The sequence below is a fragment of the Myotis myotis genome, unplaced genomic scaffold, assembly GCF_014108235.1.
Source record: "Myotis myotis isolate mMyoMyo1 unplaced genomic scaffold, mMyoMyo1.p scaffold_m19_p_4, whole genome shotgun sequence".
NCBI classification, from domain to species: Eukaryota; Metazoa; Chordata; class Mammalia; order Chiroptera; family Vespertilionidae; genus Myotis; species Myotis myotis.
In genome coordinates this window covers 11,796,703-11,818,119 of record NW_023416346.1, presented here as the reverse complement: position 1 = coordinate 11,818,119, position 21,417 = coordinate 11,796,703, and the positions used below count along the sequence as shown (strand labels likewise).

Sequence of the window (21,417 nt, the reverse complement as noted above, 5' to 3'; positions counted from 1 at the left end):
TATATTTTATTGATTTTTTACAGAGAGGAAGGGAGAGAGATAGAGAGTTAGAAACATCGATGAGAGAGAAACATCGATCAGCTGCCTCCTGCACATCTCCTACTGGGGATGTGCCCGCAACCCAGGTACATGCCCTTGACCGGAATCGAACCTGGGACCTCTCAGTCCGCAGGCTGATGCTCCATCCACTGAGCCAAACCGGTTTCAGCTATAAAATTTTTATTAAAACATTTCTTACATACCGTTATATTGGCTGGCTGCAAAAATATTCATTGTAGGCCACATGTGGCCCTTGGGCCGTGAGTTTGACATGTTGTACGTGCTGCTGTTCCTCCAGACATTATTCTATCCTGGGCCCTCTTCTCTACCTACAGAGCAGTGGTTCTCAACTTTCCTAATGCCATAACCCTTTAATACAGCTCCTCATGTTGAGGTGACCCCCAACCATAAAATTATTTTTGTTGCTAGTTCATAACTGTAATGTTGCTACTGTTATGAATCGTCATGTAAATATCTGATATGCAGGATGTATTTTCATTGTTACAAATTGAACATAATTAAAGCATAGTGATTAATCACAAAAACAATATGTAGTTATATATGTGTTTTCCGATGGTTTTAGGCGACCCCTGTGAAAGGGTCGTTCGACCCCCAAAGGGGTCGCGACTCACAGGTTGAGAACTGCTGTTACAGAGGGTCAACCTGCAGGAAAAAGAAACCACTCTTGCAATTTTTTTCATAGAACAGAGTTTATTACTCACAGAACATTTTAGTGCTGGTAACCTTGCCCATGGTGCAGGGATGCACCCCAGGAGAGGAACCCTGAAATTATGACACTGAGAGCTCATGTAGCATTTCTGGCACATCTGCCATCCAAGATATATGTACGCACACACCTCATCTTTACTCTGGAATTAAGCAAATCCTCCCTAGGGAGGGGGCAGGCATCTCCAGGTTTATTACCATAAATGTAAGCTAAAAGCCAATCTCTAGAAAGATGAAGGGAATTTTGAATGATTTTGGAAAGTGTCCAGGAAGGGAGGCTTATATTTATCATAGCTTATCAATTTTCTTTGCTAAGAAGGCCCTAGCCCTAGCCAGTTTGGCTCAGTAGATAGAGCGCCAGTCTGTGGACTGAAGGGTCCCAGATTCGATTCCGGTCAAGGGCACGTAATTTGGGTGCAGGCTTGATCCCCATCCCTGGCCTGGCTGTGCGGGAGGCAACCAATTGAGATGTGTCTCTCACATCGATGTTTCTCATTCTCTGTCTCATCCCTCCCTTTAAAAATCAATGGAAAAATAGCCTCAGGTGAGGGGGGGGAAGCCCTAACTGGTTTGGCTCTGTGGATAGAGCGCTGGCCTGTGGACTGAAGGGTCCTAGGTTTAATTACGGTCGAGGGCACGTGCCTCGGTTGCAGGCTCCTCCCTGGCCTGGGCTCTGGTTGGGGCAACTGATCAATGTCTCTCTCACATCGATATTTCTCTCTCTCTCTTTCACTCTCCCTAAAAAACCAATGGAAAAATATCCTTGGGTGAGGAAAAAAAAAAAAAAAAAAAAAAAAAAAGAAGGCCCCAACTGTGCAAGGAACACCAAGAAATCCAGGGAGAATTGTCACTTAACACACAGTAATATAAATAGGGGATGTTTAATGTGAAAATTACTAAGTAATAATAAAAAAGTAACTTTAAAGGTAGACAGCAGCCCTAGGTTTGGCTCAGTGGATAGAGCGTCAGCCTGCGGACTGACGGGTCCAGGGTTCGATTCTGGTCAAGGGCACATGTCTTGTTTGCATGCAGGAGGCAGCCGATCAATGAGATTCTCTCTCATCATTGATGTTTCTATCTTTCTGTCCCTCTCTGAAATCAATAAAAATATATATTTAAAAATGTACTTCCAGACCTTTGATTGGTATAGAAGTTCAATGACTGGTTCAGTCACCAGACCTGCAGGAACAGCTCTTTGGAGAGCAAGCAAGCTGTGGTTGATGGGTGGGCACCCAAGCTGTTGGGAAGGCACTGCTAGAACTGGGAGCTGGAGAGCCCTCTTCTGCTGGAACTCAGCACACTTCTGTGTACAGTTTGAGCCAGAGTGTCTCTGGGTGTCTCTGGGTGGCCAGCCCCACAGGACCTCCCACATGTGCACTTCCAGGGCTGAGGGCTGAGGAGATGGTGTGGGAAGCAGTGACCTGTGCTGAGGTGCAGACTCGAGTTGTCTGGGGCCCTTGTACACACTGCTGCTGTGTGCGTTGAGAGCTGGAGACAGTGTGGTGAAAACTCTAAATTGCAGGCTTGGCGCTGGAGAAAATCATGCAGGTGAGCAGCAAGGAGAGCTTTTCCTTTTCAATACCATCCCCTGTCCTCTGCAGACAAAGCTCGTATCACACCTGCGGTGCAGAAGTGACGTTTGAATGTATACAGTTGCCACTTTTTAGCAACTTTTGGAACTCCCGTGCACAGAGATCATTCCAACAGTTCTGCTACATGGTAGCGTCTCAAAGAAAGTATTTCACGGCTTCTCTCAGGCACATCTGAATGGCCAGCATTTCCCCTCTGGCACAACTCAGGAACAGGGCAAAGTATGGGGAAGGGGCGCGGCGCCACCGAGCCCCCTCCCCCCACCCCGCCCCAGGCACTCCACTCTCCCTGGTCTCCACTACAGCTTGCAATTTTAAGCAGAAGATGAAACCTGGGCGAAGCCTTGGGTGTGGGGACCTGTGGAGCGGAGCCCGCCCCGCCCCGCCCGTCCTATCCTGTCAGTGCCAGCTGTATCTGCTGGCTGGTAGTGGAAACTGACAGAGCTCCAGTCTGTCCCTGTCCTACAAGGAGCGTGCGCGCCGTGAGAAGCGGTTGGCCAATCAGGGAAAAGGAGTGGCCATGAGTGGCATGCGCTTCCTTCAATCTTTTGAAGTCCTGGCCCCAGGCCTGCACTCTGGCCAATGGTGGCGCGGGGCGGAGCTTGGGCGAGGGCGACGGTCACCTGATCTGCGGCGGCAGTGGTGGCCGAGGCCGTGGAGACTGAAGCTGTGATGGCGGCGACAGTGGCGGCTCCGGTGCGGGCGGGGACGAGCAGGGCCCCAGCGTTTTGTCAAATGAAGTGGCTGCCACTGTTGCTGGTGGCGGTGGCGGCGGCGGCGGCGGCGGAGCAGCAGGTGCCGCTGGTGCTGTGGTCGAGCGATCGGTGAGCCGGGTGGTGGGCTGGGGCGGGCTGTGCGGCGCACGGTGGCGGTTGGGGTGCCCTCGCCCGGCTCCTGGGCTGCGAGGCCTAGAGGGGACTGTCCCTTGCTTGGCGGCCTAGAGCGAATCGGCCAGATCGGATCTCCAGGACCCACACATCAAGCTGGGAGCCCGTGGGCTTCGGATCGTAAGCCAAGCGCCCCCACCTGACAGCACCTTTTCTGTCCCCTGACAGGGACTTGTGGGCTCCTGCGGCCGACACCCATGAGGGCCACATCACCAGCGACATGCAGCTCTCTACTTACTTAGACCCCGCCCTGGAGCTGGGCCCCCGCAACGTGCTGCTGTTCCTGCAGGACAAGGTGCGCCTGTCCCAGCCCTCTGTCCCTCAGTCATCAGGAGGCAGGCAGGCCACTCCCCCCAGGATAAGGAGACCCATTCCCCAAGGGAAGCTTCGGTGACCTTGTCTCAACTGCAGGGAGGTGTGGCTTCTCTCTTGGGAAGGCCCATAGGAGAAGGTTCAGTGAGAATATAGTGAGGGCCCAGAAATGGCACCAACTTCATTGGGGGGGAGCAAGTGGTCAGAGGCCGGAAGTCTACAGAGTACCATGAACTTGTGTGACCTACTCTATATGGTGGGGATGATTGTTGGCGGTTGAGAAGACAGATGCCCAAGGAGGGGAAGTGACTGGTTCAAGGTCACACAGCTAATGGGTGGCGGAGTTGCAATTCTAATTGTAATGATCATAATAGAGGGAAAAAAGTGATCACTTACTGAGTGCTTCATGGGCACTGTGCTAAGCTGATGTCATTGTCTTGGTTTTACTACCAAGGAAACTAAAGCTTGTAGAGGTGCAGTGATTGGCTGGGTTGTGCACACCACCATTGGTTCCAGCCTGAGTCTGTCAGGACCTTCCCCGGCCCCCCCCCCCCCCCACCCCAGGCCAGTTTGTGCTCATAACTGGGTTTGTGCTCCCTCCCTTCCAGATCGCTCTGCCCTCCAACCAGGCATTCAGCCCATGAGAAGACTCTAGGGCAGTGTAGGTTTGGCGTTTGGGAAGTTGTCGAGCCTCTGCTTGTCCCTTCCTGGTTCGTGGCCTGTATGGTTCATTCCCCTCCTGGTCTTGCTCCATCACTCTGTGGGTAGCCTGTGGCAGGCATGTTCTCCTGTAGTCCTCGCAGGAGGCGGTAAATAATGTAGTCAGACTGGAACTCAATTCTAGTTCTACTACTTACCAGCCTTTGGTCTGCGAATGCCGGTTTCTGCATCTGTAAAATGCAGATACCACCTCATCAGAGGGCTGTGAGGAGCAATTCTTAGCAAATATGAACTGCCTGCTATGTGCCAGTTATTAAGTGTTGGGGGCATAGTAATGAGCAGAATAACCCAAGCCCCTACCGCGAGGAAGCTGACAGTCACGTGAGCATGACAAGTCAATGCTGAGGTCTTAGATGCCATAATGTCAGCGCTATAGTGTTGAGAGACAAAAGAAACAGGCTAACCCTATTGTGGTGTGCACGAGCATAGCCAATCATTGCCAGAGTAACGGCAACCCTATTTAAGGTAAAGCTGATCAGGCAAGACTCACTGAGCGGAGACCTGAATGGAGGTCCGTACAGAGCCCTGTAGCTATAAAGGGCGGGTGTTCCTGACAGAAGGTACAGCATGTGCAAAGGCCCTGGGCAAGACGGAAGAGCCGCTGTTGCTGGAGTATAGTGAGTGAGAGCAAGGGGTAGGGGATGGTGAGCCAGGTCGCCAGGAGATGAAGAGGAAAAAGGTCGGTTGCAGTTCTAAACGTGACAGGAAGCCTCGGGTGACTTCAAGCAGGAGGCGCTGCGAGGAGTAGAGAGTGGCGGTTTCTAGGCTTTCCGAAGGAGATTGTCCAAACAAGGTCAGGATTCCTGCCCAGGAGGGAGAGGAAGCTGGCCAAGTGTGTATACTAAACAGAAGCTGATTAAGATCGCCTCAGGGCCTGGTGGGGAAAAGCCAGAGAAAGCTGGGCCTTGGGGTGGAGGGGCAGGAGTTGAAGGGCATCTCTAGCTTGGAGAGGAAAGGGGATGAGCATCCATTACTGTGGTCTGGAGGCCTCAGAAGACTTCAGTGCTTCCCCCAGCATGTTCGAGATCTTCACCTGTTTCTCCCCTTCCACCAAAACCAGGTGAGGAGGGGGACTTCTCACCCTCCTTTACAAAAGGTGCCATCCATGCCTGGCCAGTGTGGCTCAGTGGTTGAGCATCGACCTATGAACCAGGAGGTGATGGTTCGATTGCCGGTCAGGGCACATGCCCAGGTGGCGGGCTCGATCCCCAATGGGGGGTGTGCAGGAGGCAGCTGATCGATGATTCTCATCATTGATGTTTCTCTCCCTCTCCCTTCTTCTGTGAAATGAAAAAAAAATATATATATATATATTTAAAAAGGTCCCGTTGGTTCTAGCTGTTGCAACTGGTATATAGGTTCTCCTTTTTTTTTCAACTTCCCTTGATGGGGGGAAGGCATGCACTAAATGCTTCTAACTGCCCCCAGCCCCTCCCCTGGCTTCCCTCTTCCCTACCCAGTTCCTCTTGTCGACAGCAGGCAGCTGACTCTTACTCCTGAGGCTACCACAAGTCAGCTGCCCGCACATTTCCTCCCAACCCCATGACTGCCTTCCATGTTTTCTCACCCTCACCCTCACCCTCACCCTCACCCTGCTAGGAGGGTGCTAGAGAAATGAAAGAGCCCTAGCCAGTTTGGCTCAGTGGATAGAGTGTCGGCCTGTGGACTGAAGGGTGCCGTGTTTGATTCTGGTCAAGGGCATGTACTGTGGTTGCAGGCTCCTCCCCGGCCCAGGTCCTGGTCAGGGCGTGTGTAGGAGGCAACCAATCGATACGTTTCTCACACATTGCTGTTTCTCTCTGTCTTTCCCTCTCTCTTCCACTCTCTTTAAAAGAAAAAAAAAAAAAACAACTCACCCTAGCCGGTTTGGCTCAGTGGATAGAGCATTGACCTGCTGCCTGAAGGGTCCTGGGTTTGATTCTGGGCAAGGGCATATGCCCAGGTTGCAGGCTCGATCCCCAGTGTGGGGCGTGCAGGAGGCAGCCGATCAATGGTTCTCTCTCATCATTGATGTTTCTATCTCTCCCTCTCTCTTCCTCTCTGAAATCAATAAAAAAATATTTTAAAAAAACTCAATGGAAAAATATCCTTGGTTGAGGATTAAATATATATATATATATATATATATATATATATATATATATATATATATATATATATATATACTAGAGGCCCAGTGCACAAAAATTTGTGCACTGGGGGGGGGGGGTCTCTCAGCCCGGCCTGTGCCCTCTCGCAGTCTGGGACCCCTTGGGAGATAACGACCTGCTAGCTTAGGCCTGCTCCCGGGCGGCAGAGGGCAGGCCTAATCCCTAGGTGCAGCCCCTGGTCAGGCTCAGAGCAGGGCCGATTGGGGAGTTGAGGTGCTGCCCCCTGTCATGCACAGAGCAGGGCGGATCGGGAGGTTGCGATGCCACCCTCAGTCACGCTCAGGGTAGGGCCGATTGGGGGGTTGAGGCACCGCCCCCTGTCACACTCAAGGCAGAGTTGATGGGGAGGTTGTGGCGCCACCCCCCGTCACGCACAGAGCAGGGCCCATCAGGGGGTTGAGGAGCTCCCCCCTGTCACGCACAGAGTAGGGCCGATAGGGGAGTTGGCACACTGCCCCCTGTCACACACAGAGCAGGGCGGATCAGGGGGTTGGGGCGCTATGCTCTATCACCTACAGAGCAGGGCCGATCAGGCGGTTGGGGTGCCGCCACTGTCACACTCAGGGCAGGGCCGATGGGGAGGTTATGGCTCTACCCCATCACACACAGAGCAGGGCCCGTGGGGGGGGGGTTTGGGGCGCCACCCTCTATCACCCACAGAGCAGGGCCGATCAGGGGGTTGGGGCGCCTTCCCCTGTCACAAACAGAGCAGGGCGGATAGGGAGGTTGTGGCCCCACCCCCTGTCACACACAGAGCTGCAGGGCGATCAGGGGGTTTGGGCGCTGCCCCCTGTCACGCTGATCCCGGTGCTGGGAGGCCTCTCGGCTCCGCTGATCCCGGTGCTGGGAGGCATATTACCCTTTTACTATATAGAATAGAGGCCTGGTGCATGGGTGGGTGCCGGCTGGTTTTCCCTGAAGGGTTTCCTGGATCAGGGTGGGGGTCCCCACTGGGATGCCTGGCCAGCCTGGGTGAGGGGATGATGGCTGTTTGCAGCTGGTCACACACCCTTCAGGATGGGGGTCCCCACTGGGGTGCCTGGCCAGTCTGGGTGAGGGGCTGAGGGCTGTTTTCAGACTGGCGGGTGACGGAAGCTCCCAACCTCTCCTTTTTTTCTTTTTCTTTTTTTATTCTGGGCCAGCTTTAGCTCTGAGGCTCCAGCTCTTAGGCCTCCGCTCTTGAAAGCAGGTATCTGGTTTGTTTGGGTTCTATAATCGAAACTCTGTATCAACTCCAGCTCTGAGATCCCGGCTGGCTGAGGTTTTGTTTAGCATCTATATTTGTTACAATGTTTGAAACTGCCCGCTCAGAGGCCTGCAGCGGCCGGCAGGGAACGTTGGAGTCCTCCGTCACTGAGGCAAGCAAGCCTCATGTTAGTTTCAAGCTGCCTGGCTGCCCGCCGCCATCTTGGCTGGCAGTTAATTTGCATATCTCCCTGATTAGACAATGGGAAGGGTAGCGGTCGTACGCCAATTGCCATGTTTCTCTTTTATTAGTGTAGATATATGAAAGAACCTTCTATCCCACCCCCACCCCAAACTTGCCCTTGCTTGTTTTTCTGACCAGAGCAAATCTGACTCTAAGTGAGATTTTGCTGGCCCTGCAAATGCACGGGGAAGGGGCCTGCCCCCTGCCCTGGCCCTGGCCACTTCTGAGGCCGTCTTCCCTGCTTCCCTACTAGCTGAGCATTGAGGACTTCACGGCATACGGTGGCGTGTTTGGAAACAAGCAGGACAGCACCTTTTCTAACCTGGAGGTAAGAGTCCTCTCCCAGCTGTGGGCATGGGCGCTGTCCCGCCCCCCACCCCATAGCACAATACAGAGCTGTTTCCCGAACCCCAGTGTGGGGCTTGCACGAGGCAGCCGATCAGTGATCCTCTCTAATTGATGTTTCTAGCTCTCTATCTCTCTCCCTTCCTCTCTCTCTCAAAATAAAACAAACAAACAAACAAAAAACAGCCCTGGATGGTGTTGCTCAGTGGCTAGAGTGTCAGCCTACACACCAGAGGGTTGCGGGTTCAATTCCCGGTCAAGCGCGTGTACCTGGTTGCAGGTTCAATCCCCACCCTGTCAGGGTGTGTGTGGGAAGCAAACAATTGATGTGTCTCTTTCTACATCTCTCTCTCTCCTCCCCTACTCTCTCCCACTCTCTAAAAATCAATGGAAAAAAATATCCTCACTCCTCAGGTGAGGATTTAAAAAAAAAAAAAGAGTAAAAAAACCATATTTAAAACCCTACGTGGTTTGGCTCAATGGATAAAGCATCAGACCGTGGACTGAAGGGTCCTGAGTTCGATTCAGGTCAAGGGCATGTACCTTGGTTGCAGGTTCACTCTCCGGCCCATGCAGGAGGCAACCAATCAATGTGTAACTCTCACATCGATGTGTCTCTCTCTGTCTCTCCCCCTCCTTTCCACTCTCTCTAAAAGTCAATGGAAAAATATTTTCGGGTGAGGAGTAACCAAAAAAACCAAAACAAACCTGTTTCCTTAGGAACCAGAGCTGCTGGCTTTGGGGGTAGAAAGGCGTGAGGGACCAGGGGTGCGGGGCATTTTCCTTCTGACCCTGAATGAGACTCAGTCCTGTGGGTGTGGGTGGGGGTGTGGCTTGCAGGGGAGGGCTGCCGGAGCGGTGTGAGGGGCTGGCTCAGGCCAGGTCCCTTTTGCTAACTCATCCTCCACGTCTCCTTTGTCCCCAGAATGCCCTGGACTTGGCCCCCTCCTCTCTTGTGCTTCCTGCTGTTGACTGGTATGCAGTCAGCACTCTGACCACGTACCTGCAGGAGAAGCTGGGGGCCAGCCCCTTGCACGTGGACCTGGCCACCCTTCGGGAGCTAAAGCTCAATGCCAGCCTCCCGGCCCTGCTGCTCATCCGCTTGCCCTACACAGCCAGGTATGGCCCGGCCTCCAGCCGCAAGGCTCTGGGCTCTGGTAGCACAACCCAGTCAACGATGACAGTCCTTCCGTCCAGAACCCTGAAGCCCTTCCAGAAGGTGCCCAGTATCGCCAGAAGAGACTGGAAGGGCCTCTGGCCGGGCTGTGATTCACGAGTCAGTGCCCTGCACTGAACTAGGCCTTGCGGGCCTCCAGAGACAAGGTAGATGTGGGCTCTGGTGGTAGGAAGCCAACTCGCCTAGCCAGGACCCATTCACACAGCAGGTAGCAGGGACCCGAGTGGGACCATGAAGTGGGGCAGGGGAGGGGCAAGGGATTCCAGGCAGGGCCATGAGGTGAGCAAAGATGTGGAGGGATCCCAACTGGTGTGGCTCAGTGGTTGAGCGCTGACCTATGAACCAGGAGGTCACAGTTCCATTCCCGGTCAGGGCACATGCCCGGGTTGCGGGCTCGATCCCCAGTGCGGGGATGTACAGGAGGCAGCCGATCCATGATTCTTTCTCATCATTGCTGTTTCTTTCCCTCTCTCTTCCTCTCTAAAATCAATAAAAGTGTATATTAAAAAAAAAATAAAGATGTGGAGGGAGGGTGGCTCCCAGAGCCCCAGCTAGAGTGCTAGGTGAATGGGGCTCATGGGGAAGGACTCTGGCATTGAATGGGGGGGACACTAGGGGGTTCAAGGGGGGCGGCTGGGGATGGTGGAGAGCTATTCGGATTGTGGGGCTCTAATACTCTGTCTTTTCCGTAGCTCGGGTCTGATGGCACCACGGGAAGTCCTCACAGGCAATGGTGAGTGGGTCAGGGAGGAGGCGTGTTCTCCATCCCGTGGAGTGGTCCTCGGCTTCTCCTCACCCCCCCCCCCCCCCCCCGCGAGGCTCCCTGCTTCTTGGAGCACCTGGCAGCTGATCAGGGAAATGCTGGCCTTCGGGCCTCATCCGTTGGGCCTGCCTAGTAGAGATTTGGGGATGTCTAGGGGGGTCTTCTCTGCGGGAGCCTGTGAGCCAGTTTCCACTGAGGCAGCCTGAATTCTTTAGTGTGGGTTTAAGAGACCAGCAGCTTTCCAAAAAACAGTTCTGAACACTTGTCTTCTCCTTCTTTTTTAATATTTTTGTATTGATTTCAGAGGGGAAGGGAGAGCGAGAGAGAAACATCAATGATGAGAGCAAATCATTGATCGGCTGCCTCCTGCACACCCCCCACTGGGGATCGAGACTGCAACCCAGGCACGGGCCCTGACCGGGAATCGAGCCCTGACCTTCTGGTTCATAGGTCGACGCCCAACCACTGAGCCACACTGGCCAGGCATCACTTGTCTTCTTTTTGCTATAAAGGACAGTCAGTCATTCCCTGTGGAAAGGTCACTGGAAACCTTCCACGGGTGGGTTCAAAGTTACGTATGTCTTTGTCTTTTCTCATTCCCTTTAGTTAGGCCTTGGCATTAGGGAGCTGACAGCCTCAGGGGAGGCTGGGGGTAGACAGGATAAACAGCAGCTGCTGTCAGGGATCCTGAATGGAAACTGAAAACACTATTGAAGGCTGACGGGAGCCGACTCATCAGGGGTCTCAGTGTCCCACCGCAGAGGACATGTTAGTTTCCGGGAGTGGGAGGACTTCGCAGTGCAGACCCCTGGTGGTCGCCACCTCAGTGAGGGGGTCTCCCTGAGCTCCATCAAGAGGGCACTAGTGTAGGGTGTGCAAGGGCACCGCCTTGCCTCTGCTGGCTTCTGTGTGAAGATCAGGCGGTGGGAAGCGTTGCTTTAGGCGTCCACCTGTGACCTGGTTCTCTGCTCTTCCCGTTGCCCCTCAGATGAGGTCATTGGGCAGGTGCTGAGCATGCTCAAGTCGGAAGATGTCCCGTACACAGCGGCCCTCACAGCAGTCCGCCCTTCCAGGGTATGTGCCCTGCCTCAGGGGCTCTGGGAGGTGTGGGCAGAGGCCACGTGGTGCATGGCCCTGGAGGGGATGTGGCTCCGATGGCCTCAGTGGGGGCCAGCTTCTCCCCTGGGCCCATGTCAAGGGGGGGGACGATTACGAACCTGCTTACTCCTTCCAGGTGCAGCTTTCCGAACACCCTGTCAGTCTTAGGGGCTGGCAAATGCTGGGACAATTAAGTCCAAATGTTCCCTAATTGGAGGGACTAGGACTATTCCAGAGACTTAGGGGCCAGCCAGAGAAAGCTTCCCGGAGGAAGGGTCTCTGAGTAGGACCGGTGGGACTACAGATGGTGGAGAGGGACAGCGAGGGCAGGCCACTTGGTCTGGGCCTGCTCCCAGGCCCGTTGAGAGAAGGCTTGTGGGCTGTCTCTGCAGGTGGCCCGCGATGCAGCCATGGTGGCCGGCGGGCTAGGTCGGCAGCTGCTGCAAACAACACCCAAACAGCCCGTGTCCGTTGTGGTCCACCCCCCTGTGAGTTATAACGATACCGCCCCCCGGATCCTGTTCTGGGCCCAGAACTTCTCAGTGGCTTATAGGGACAGCTGGGAAGACCTGACCGCCAGGACCTTTGAGGCCCCGTCTCTCAACATGACTGGCTCCTTCTGGAATGACTCCATTGCCAGGTGAGGGCAAAGGACCTGTCACTTCGGGTGGGTATCTGTGCTGGTGGTGTGGGTTTGCCATGGGAATGCTGCGGGGAGGGGCTGCTATCGGAGGGCCCTTGGAGTGGGGGTTGCTCAGAGTTCTGCTCCCCTATGCCTTCTAGTCCTTGCCTGGGACTTGGTTGTTACTACTCCCAAGTCACCTGGGAACCTGACGCTTCCCCCTTGAGCAGCCTCAAGGCGACTGCACTATGGTGCATACCATGCCCGAGCCAGTTCTGGGGCTCCCGTACCTTCCCTGTGCAGTGAGAGAGATCGCCCTCACTCCCAAAACCCAACCTGGGCACCTCAACGACCCCAAGGGGGAGGTTCTTAAAGGAGGAGGGACAGTGGGTTCAGGGGAGCCAGAGGAAGGAGCCCTCAGCTGGAGGTGGGGGACCTGCATGCTGGTTCCTGACCTAGAATGTGACAGGGTCTCAGTTTTCCCTTCTGTCAAGTGGAGGCAAGGACCCAGGCAGCTTACGTAGGAGCAGACTTGAGCAATGTGGTCTAAGATGCTCAAGGCCCTTTCAGAACCTGACTGGCCTCTCACTCTGATCCTACAGGCTTTCGCTGACCTATGAACAACTCTTTGGTGCCACAGTGACATTTAAGTGAGTCCGAAGGGCGGTGGCGGTGTGGGTAGACTGGTGTGGCCCTGGCTTCCTCAGCTACCTGACACCCCTGTGGTCTCCCCCAGGTTCACTCTGGTGAACCGCTTCTATCCAGTGTCGGCCCGGCACTGGTTTACCATGGAGCGCCTCGAAATCCACAGCAATGGCTCGGTAGCCTACTTCAACGTCTCCCAGATCACAGGGCCCAGCATCTACTCCTTCCACTGCCAGTACGTCAGCAGTCTTAGCAACAAGGGCAGTATCCTTGTGCCTGACACGCAGCCCTTTCTCTGGCAGATGACTCTTGAGGAGTTCCAGGTAAGAAGTAGGGAGGAGCCTGGGTCCGGGTAGAGGGGAGGAAGCAGACGCCTGAAATCTTTAAAAAATTTATATCTATATATTTAAAATATATTCTTATTGATTTCATAGAGGAAGGGGGAGAGAGAGAGAGAGAGAGAGAGAGAGAGAGAGAGAGAGAAACATCAGTGATGAGAGAGAATCATGGATCTGCTGCCTCCTGCATGCCCCACACTGGGGATCAAGCCCACAACCTGGGCATGTGCCTCGACCGGGAATCGAACCGTGACCTCCTGGTTCATAGGTCAATGCCCAACCACTGAGCCATGCTGGGTTGGTACCCTTTGGGCTTGAGCTCAGGAACATAGTTGAGAGTCCTGTCCCCACGATGCCCCCTTCCCACTAACTTGGGAACCTCAACCCTTACTGGGCCTCCCTCTCCGTGGGGCCACACGCTCCTTTCTGTCCCCCAGATCCAGGCCTTCAACGTGACAGGCGAGCAGTTCTCCTATGCCACCGACTGTGCAGGCTTCTTCTCCCCGGCCATCTGGATGGGGCTGCTCACCTCCTTGTTCATGCTCTTCATCTTCACCTACGGCCTGCACATGATCCTCAGCCTCAAGACCATGGACCGCTTTGACGACCACAAGGGCCCCACCATCACTTTGACCCAGATTGTGTGACCCTGTGCCCACGGGGGGTTAAGGGTGTGATGGTGTCCAGGTTGTCACTTTCTCACCTCAAGGCATGCTGGACCGAAGGACTTCCTTCTCTTCCTACCATAGCATGAACCCCCAACTCCCCTGTTTTGCTCCTATTCAACCCTGTGAGGGGCTTTCCTGGGGCTGCCCACCCCCCATCTCTATCAACAGGTGTACATATTCTGCATAGATAGTAGAGAAATCTCCCAGGATTGGTGATTATAAAGGGAGGGGACATGAATTCTAGAGCCTCTCCCTCTTCCCCCTCTCCTTATTTATTTTCATATCTCCACCTTCACCCCTTGTTGTTTATAGTGCTTTTGTGTAGCCAGTGCTCCCTCCCTAGGCTTCATGGGGTTCCCTGCAGCAGCCAGGAGCTGGAGATTCCCTGAGTTGGGGTGAAAGTACCACTTAACTATCCTGCTTGGCTAGTGTTGTTTTTGGTGATGTGCTAACAATAAGCAGCACACGGGTTTATTTTTGTGGCCTGAGAAGGAAGGGACCTCCACTGCAGGTGGGCTGGGTGTGCTCCCTGGGTTTCTGGCAGGCTTGGTGGGTTTCCTTCCTAATAAAATAAAGATGGGTCACCATGCTGCGGCCTCTTGTCAGTCATTTCTGCACTGGATATGCGGGATGCGCGTGGCTGAGGGCTTCCGGGGAGGCGCCCAGGTGTAGCTGTCGCCAAGTGAGGCCCAGGGGGAGGCGGGAAGGGCTGCAGGGGCCCTGAGGCTGCCTGGGAGCCCGGGAGAGGCAGAGGGTCTTGAGCCAGCTGGACCCCTAAGTAGCTAGTGTAGGGAGCGGGCTGCGGTGCACAGGCAGGAAGGGCCAGGAAATGACAGCTGTGACAATGGCAGCCCTCAGGTCCCCCTGGGGCCGCCCGGGCTGCTGCAGGGGTGTGTGCGGGCCCGGGCAGCGCTGAGCATCCCCAAGGGCGGGGCAGGCGCACCGGCTCCCGCGCACTGATCCCCATCCTCGGTCGCAGCACCGCCACCGGCGGCCCCGCCCGCCCCGCCCCGCTCCCCTCCCGTCGGGGCTCTCGGCGAGCCGCGCCGCCCGCGGGGCCACGCTGGTGCTGAGGCCAGGGCCCTGGCAGCCCTCCCGGGAGGCGAACCGGGGAGGCGGCGGCCCCGGCCGTGCGCGGCGGAGCGTGGGGAGGGACGGACTCTTTGACGCGGCGGAGGGATCGGGGGGGGGGGGGGGGGCGGCTGACGCGCCGCCATCTTTGGTCCAGTGCGGCGGCAGCGGCGGCGGCTGTGGTGAAGCAGGAGGAGGAGCCCACGGCGCTGGCACCGAGGCCTGACCATGGATGAAGAATACGATGTGATCGTGCTGGGCACCGGCCTCACCGTAAGTGCGGCCCCCGGCGCCCGGAGCGCCACATCGCCCCATCCTCCCCGCAGTGCTGCCGCCCCCGACCCCATCCTGTCACTGCCATCAGCGGGGCTGCCGACCCCGGCTGGCTCTCTGATCCCCGAAAAAAAGCAGCCCCGTGCCCACCCCCACGATGTCGCCTCTACTACCCACTGCCGTGGCTCCTTCTCTAAGAAATGACCCCCATTTTTTCTGCCCCCTCAACTCCCCGGGCCCCGACAGCCGGCCCCTTCTGTCCTCCCCATCCCAGCCTACACCCCCACTCGACCCTATACCCCCTAGAGCCCCCCCGCCCTTTAGCCCCCCTCCACTCAGCCCTATACCCCCCAAAGTCCCTTGCACCGACACCTGCCCATTCAGCATCCCCTCTCATCTTGCGCTAATCCTGGTGAGGATGAAATGTAAGGACCTCGGGTCAGGGGCCCTCGGCAAGGGTGGACCCTCATCTTGCCTTCTCGGCTTTTTATGGGATCCAGGGACCCAGGGAATGTTCCAGAAGGAGCAGTAGTGAGGGCAGTGGCCACATTCCCGCTACCGCTCCTATCCTCCCCCCATCCTCCCCCCCCCTCCATCCCCAGTTTCCCATGGATACCTCAGGCTGACTAGTGTCTGCAGCCTTTGTCTTTGGGTTAGTGACAGTGAATGGAGGGGTGTTTATCTTCCCCCTGCCCTCCAACCCCGTTGGACCACTCCTCAGAGACATTTCCCTCGGTTGTGGCGCAGGAGCCCCTCCCCTGGTGGGAAGATTTGGGGTCAGGGGCCACTTGGAGGACCCAGCAGCTCAGGGTGGGGTCGGCGATTCCTGGGCCATGCTAAGCCTTTCTTCACTTCCCTCCCCGGGGTCCTTCACCGTCCAGTGGGTCTCTGTGGCTCATTGTGTCTTATCTGTCTTTTCTTGCAGCTCTATGTAGATAGCTGGTGTAGATAGATGACTTTCTTGGTATGGGAGTTGCTGGATAGACCATCCGTGTGTCTGCTGGATGCTCTCCTGCTATGCTTCCATTATCTCTTTTCTTTATCTCTTTGCCCCTCAAGGTTATAAAGGAGACTGTGGTCAGATTAAACCATTGCCCCCTAATTTTAGGCGACTCGGCCAGCAGGGGGTGGTGGTGGTGGTGGTGATGGTGAAAGGAGCTGTCCATTGATGCCGAGTCTTTCTAGCTTTGCTGTCCTTTCCTGTTTGGGGTGGGGAACCAGTAAGGGCTGCTGGTGGGAGTGCAGCAAATGTGTCACCCCTTCTGCAGGAATGCATCCTGTCGGGCATCATGTCTGTGAATGGGAAGAAGGTGCTGCACATGGACCGGAACCCCTACTATGGGGGTGAGAGCTCCTCCATCACACCCCTGGAGGAGGTGAGGCCGCCTGAGCCCAGGCCCATCCCTTGTTAACCTCTTGCATAGGGTGCCAAAGCAGCTCCTTAGGGGCGGGGGAGGGAGGGGTGGTCTTAGAGGTGCCTCTCTTTCTCTCCTTCCTGCTTACAGCTGTATAAGCGTTTTCAATTGCTGGAGGGGCCACCTGAGTCGATGGGCCGGGGCCGAGACTGGAATGTTGATCTGATCCCCAAATTCCTCATGGCCAATGGTGAGGGAGACGCAGGACATATTGCGGGGGGGGTGATTGGGACAACCAGAGAGGGATCAGGCTCCAAAGAAGGGGCAGCCAGAGCAGCCAGAGCTTCTGAGGGAGCCATGCTGATACTGTTGCCTTTCCCTCACCACCCTGCAGGGCAGCTGGTAAAGATGCTACTGTATACAGAGGTGACTCGCTACTTGGACTTCAAGGTGGTGGAAGGCAGCTTTGTCTACAAGGGGGGCAAGATCTACAAAGTGCCGTCCACTGAGACTGAAGCCTTGGCTTCTAGTGAGTACGGGTCCCCTGAGCCAGAGAATCTTGGGGATGGGGGCAGACATCCAGAACAGGGCATCCCTTGCCCAAGGTCACGTTCCCCATGCAGTACCAGAAGTCCCTTGCTCTGTCTTTTCTCTACCACCCTGGGCTGTCCCTCATACAGGTTGCCAGGAGGGAAGTCCATGTGCACAGGGGATGTGGAGGGGAGACTCCTTGAAAGACCAGTCTTTTTAAAAAATTTCAGAGAGGAAGGGAGCGGGAAAGAGATAGAGAAATATCAATGATGAGAGAGAATCATTGATCGGCTGCCTCCTGCACACCCCTCATGGGAGATCAAGCCCACAACCTGGACATGTGCCCTGACCGGGAATCGAACCGTGACCGCCTGGTTTATAGGTTGATGCTCAACCACTGAGCCACACTGGCCGGGCAAGACTTCACCTTTTGACAGGGACTCCACCTGAGCAGTGAAACATCTTCTAGTGTCAGAGCCAGGAGGGCCCTCAAAGCCTTTCCAGATGGGAAACTGAGGCTGAGAAGGGCAGAGGGGTTCATCTAAGGTCACATGGCCTGCCTAGTGGGAAGGAAAGGTTCCTGTTCTGTGGTGTGAAGGCTTTCCTTGCATCGTCTCTGCAGATCTGATGGGTATGTTCGAGAAACGGCGCTTCCGCAAGTTCCTAGTGTTCGTGGCAAACTTTGATGAGAATGATCCCAAGACCTTTGAGGGCGTCGACCCCCAGAGCACCAGCATGCGCGAAGTCTACCGGAAGTTTGACTTGGGCCAGGATGTCATTGACTTCACTGGCCACGCCCTGGCGCTCTACCGCACTGATGAGTGAGGGGAAGCTGTTATGGCACACTGCGCCTCACCTGGCCTGAGCCCTGCCCTCCCCACCCCTGCCTACTGCTCCCTCGGTCCACTGTGCACATCTCTTGTCCTCAGCCACACCCTCACCTGTTGCTTTTCCATTCCTTCCCTGTGTTTAACCCATTAAGTTTTCCCAGGCCATTGAGGATGGGGGAATGCTAGCCTGGTGCCCGGGTGGGATGAGCTGGGGATTCCGCTGTTGGAGCCTCTTCTTCTAACCCTGTCCCCCCCCTTAGCTACTTGGACCAGCCTTGTCTCGAAACCATCAACCGCATCAAGTTGTACAGCGAGTCCCTGGCCCGGTATGGCAAGAGCCCATATTTATACCCACTCTATGGCCTTGGCGAGCTGCCTCAGGGCTTTGCAAGGTGAGAGCATAGCTTCTTTCAGTACTGAACAGGACTAAGGCCAAGCCTGGGAATGGTCCCTTGAGCATTTTCGTAGCATCCTGTGCTTTGCCCTCTTAGTCTTCATTTACCTTGCATCTTCCTCGGGTGCCAGGGGTGCCGCAGCAATGTGTTGAAGTGCAGAGTTGAAAGGGCCACTGCAGACAGGGCTTGCTTGGTTTCTGGGCTGTCAGGCAGTGCGAGGACTGGGCCGGGGTCCTTGGAGCCTTGAGTCAGGGCTTGTCCAGAGCCCTTAGTTTTGCTCCTCAAACCATTTCTGTGAGGAGCTATGCCCTCATGCCACCTTTAGACTAGCCCTTTGCAGGATATTCTGGGCGACAGATCTGGGTAGAACCATTGGGCCTCCTGAGCTCTGCCTGCTTGGGGCAGCCTTCTCTGTACCCCAGTGCTGGTGGGGGGAGGGTGCAGTGGCACTGGTCCCTGTTTCTTCTGGGTGGGTACTTCACCATCACTCTCCCCACCATAGATTGAGTGCCATCTATGGGGGGACATATATGCTGAACAAACCTGTGGATGACATCATCATGGAGAATGGCAAGGTGGTGGGTGTGAAGTCTGAGGGAGAGGTAAGCCTTCCCTATGGTGCAGTCATGATGGTGTGGGTGGAATTTGTTCTTCTCCTTAGAGGTTCTCTTCCCAGTGACCCTGGCTCTGCTGGGTTTGCTGCTGCTCAGCTCTGAGGGCCTTGGGTTGGGCACTGGAGCTCCAGGAGTCTACATAGCCATTCCTGTTGGCAAGAGGTGTCTCTCCAGGCCCATGTGCTGTGTCAGTGGTCCAAGGAGTGTTCCTGATCAGTGTCAGCAAAGGGGGTCGCCCAACGGGCATACTTCCCTGAGATGCAGGATGAAGCTGTTTGCTGCATACAGGAGGGGCAGTGGCGACAGCTCAGAGGAGTGCCCTGCCTGCTGGAGCTGCCAGCCCTAGCTGTGGGCCCATCTCCATGACTTCCTAGGGGATTGTTGGATAGGGACAAGGCCTTTTGGTGCTTTCACAGGTGGCCCGCTGCAAGCAGCTGATCTGTGATCCCAGCTACATTCCAGACCGTGTGCGAAAGGCTGGCCAGGTTATCCGAATCATCTGTATCCTCAGCCACCCCATCAAGAACACCAACGATGCCAACTCCTGCCAAATCATCATCCCCCAGAACCAGGTCAACAGGAAGTCAGGTGGGCTAAGCCCCATGTGACTTCGTCCAGGGTGTTGTCTTTGGGGTGACTCTGCCTGTCCTCATAAGCCTAGGGGCTCTGCCCGATCCCTCCATGGAAGAATAGGGACCCGCATCACAGTCCCCATGACTTGGGGCCCTAGGGATTGGGTGGCTTGGACTCTCCCCCTTCATGAAGGTGGCAGCTTGGATGCTGCCTGCTGTGTGGAGCTGGGGAGGGTCAGGCAGGCCCAAATTGAGCCAACCCCCGAGAGCCCTTTGTGTGCCCACGTTAATGGAGCGCTTCCTGCGGACAGACATCTACGTGTGCATGATCTCCTACGCACACAACGTGGCTGCTCAGGGCAAGTACATCGCCATTGCCAGCACCACGGTGGAGACTGCGGAGCCCGAAAAGGAGGTTGAGCCGGCCCTGGAGCTACTGGAGCCCATTGACCAGAAGTGAGGGGCTTGGGGGAGGAAGGGAGCCAAGGAGCTGGGGGGCTGGGGGCTGGGGGACGGGTACCATGGAGGGCAAGGCTGGTTGTGAGGCCTGTCCCCTCCCCTCCATCTGCCCTTCAGGTTTGTGGCCATCAGTGACTTGTATGAGCCCATCGACGATGGTTCCGAGAGCCAGGTGAGCAGCCTGTCCTGGCCCCGGCCCCTGGCTGCTTGCCCAGGGCCCCTACCCAACTCACCCTGGGCCACGGCTCTGGCTGTTTTCAGGTGTTCTGTTCCTGCTCCTATGACGCCACCACACACTTTGAGACAACCTGCAATGACATCAAAGACATCTACAAGCGTATGGCAGGCTCCGCCTTTGACTTTGAGAACATGAAGCGCAAACAGAACGATGTCTTTGGAGAAGCTGACCAGTGATTGCTGACCCTCCCCCAGCCCCAGATGCCTCTCCCCTGTTCTCCTCCAGGGCTCGGGAGATGGGCATGGCTGGGCACCCCTGTTTCCAGCATCCTCTGCTTCCCCCACCACATTCCTGTCACCCACCTCATTGATTCACTGACCAAATCCTTAATCTTAGTGATGGTTTGGGAGATGGGCGGGGGGTTGGCTAGTATCCTCTTTCTTGGCCCTTCCTTATCCTGGGAAAAGAGGGTTCCTCTCCTTGTCTGTGTTTCTTGCCCTGACCACGAATTCTTCTGCTCTGTATGGGAAGAACATGGAGGAAAAGCTGACTTCTGCCCCCACTGCTCTTACTCCCACTGTAGTGGCCTTTGGAGATGCCCCCTGCCTCCCCCCACCACCTCTTGTGTGTTGGAGAGAAGGGGCCCTCCCAGCACAAAGTTTCATCCTTCGTCCCTCCCCACCCTGTTAATTTATTCTAATTTATTAACTTCTGCCCACCCTGTCTGAGAAGAGAGCTCTGTCCCCCTCCCTTGCAGTCTTGGTGCGGCCTTAGGGCTGTGGAGCAGCTCCCCTGGCTACCTGGGCGGCCTGGGACGGGGAAGGGCTTGGGTGTGGCCCCATTGGAGGTTGATCTTGCTGTTTTTGTTTCTTTGTGTCTTTGTATTTATGTCCTTTGGTACTGAGAGAAATGTGAGCAAAGCAGAAGGAGGTGGGAAAATGGATCTAGACCCCCAGTGTGCCCTGCCCCCACCCTTTCCCTTAGTGGTGGGAAACCCTTATCTTTCAAAGTGAATGTGTTCCCTTCCCCAACCTCTAGTGTATTTCACAGAAAACAAAACCTCCCAATAAAACTGTGTGGAAACCTGAGCCCAGATCTTTAGCATTATTTCCCCCAAACTGGGCACCGGGTAGGGCCTCAGCTTCCCTGGGATGTCATTCTGTCCCTGTGAGTTTGGGACTCTGGCTTAGGTTGGCTCCTGATGGCTACAAACAGGTCACTTCATCAGGGAATTAAAGAGCTGAAGTGAAAGGGCCTGTGCAGAGGCAACGGGTCACATCAACCTTCCCTGGGGGTCAATGTGAAGGGAACTGGGAGAGGGGTCTGGCCTGGGGTGGGGTTGAAGTAGAGGAGCAGGGTCCCTGCCTCCAGGTCAAGGAAGAGGAGGCAGATGGGACCCAGGCCCAGCCTCGTGGTCTGGGGAAATGGGGGATTGGGGCCCAGTCTTGGGTGCCCTCAAACTGGTGCAAGCAGGGTAAATGGGCTGCCGCAGGTAAGGGGGCAGCAAGGGGGCGTCTGGCCTTGGGCCGGATCATCAGAGACCCCAGGGGGTCTCTGGGGTGATCCTCAGCCTTGGGATAAACAGGAGGAAGTAGGACCGGGAAACCCAGCCTCGGGCCTGGGGTTAACGT

General features: G+C 55.6%; 2 protein-coding genes across 3 annotated transcripts; both read left to right on the top strand.

The window, feature by feature from the left end:
* Positions 1-2,968: 2,968 nt before the first annotated feature.
* On the top strand, positions 2,969-14,097 carry ATP6AP1 (ATPase H+ transporting accessory protein 1). Its single transcript, XM_036305238.1, has 10 exons — positions 2,969-3,178; positions 3,410-3,536; positions 8,106-8,180; positions 9,123-9,316; positions 10,067-10,107; positions 11,126-11,211; positions 11,628-11,875; positions 12,460-12,507; positions 12,594-12,825; positions 13,278-14,097. The coding sequence occupies exons 1-10, from the start codon at positions 3,027-3,029 to the stop codon at positions 13,485-13,487; spliced, it is 1,413 nt and encodes a 470-aa protein (XP_036161131.1). The 5' UTR covers positions 2,969-3,026; the 3' UTR covers positions 13,488-14,097.
* Positions 14,098-14,714: 617 nt separating this feature from the next.
* GDI1 (GDP dissociation inhibitor 1) lies at positions 14,715-20,874 on the top strand. Of its 2 annotated transcripts, XM_036305803.1 has the most exons (11): positions 14,715-14,852; positions 16,121-16,228; positions 16,358-16,457; positions 16,602-16,736; positions 17,361-17,559; positions 17,829-17,960; positions 18,466-18,565; positions 18,994-19,165; positions 19,461-19,605; positions 19,726-19,780; positions 19,870-20,874. In XM_036305803.1, exons 1-11 carry the CDS (start codon positions 14,808-14,810, stop codon positions 20,020-20,022), a joined length of 1,344 nt encoding a protein of 447 aa, XP_036161696.1. In that variant the 5' UTR covers positions 14,715-14,807; the 3' UTR covers positions 20,023-20,874. The 2 variants fall into 2 exon arrangements, with proteins under 2 accessions (XP_036161696.1, XP_036161697.1); XM_036305804.1 differs by lacking the exons at positions 14,715-14,852; positions 16,358-16,457.
* The last annotated feature ends 543 nt before the right edge of the window (positions 20,875-21,417 follow it).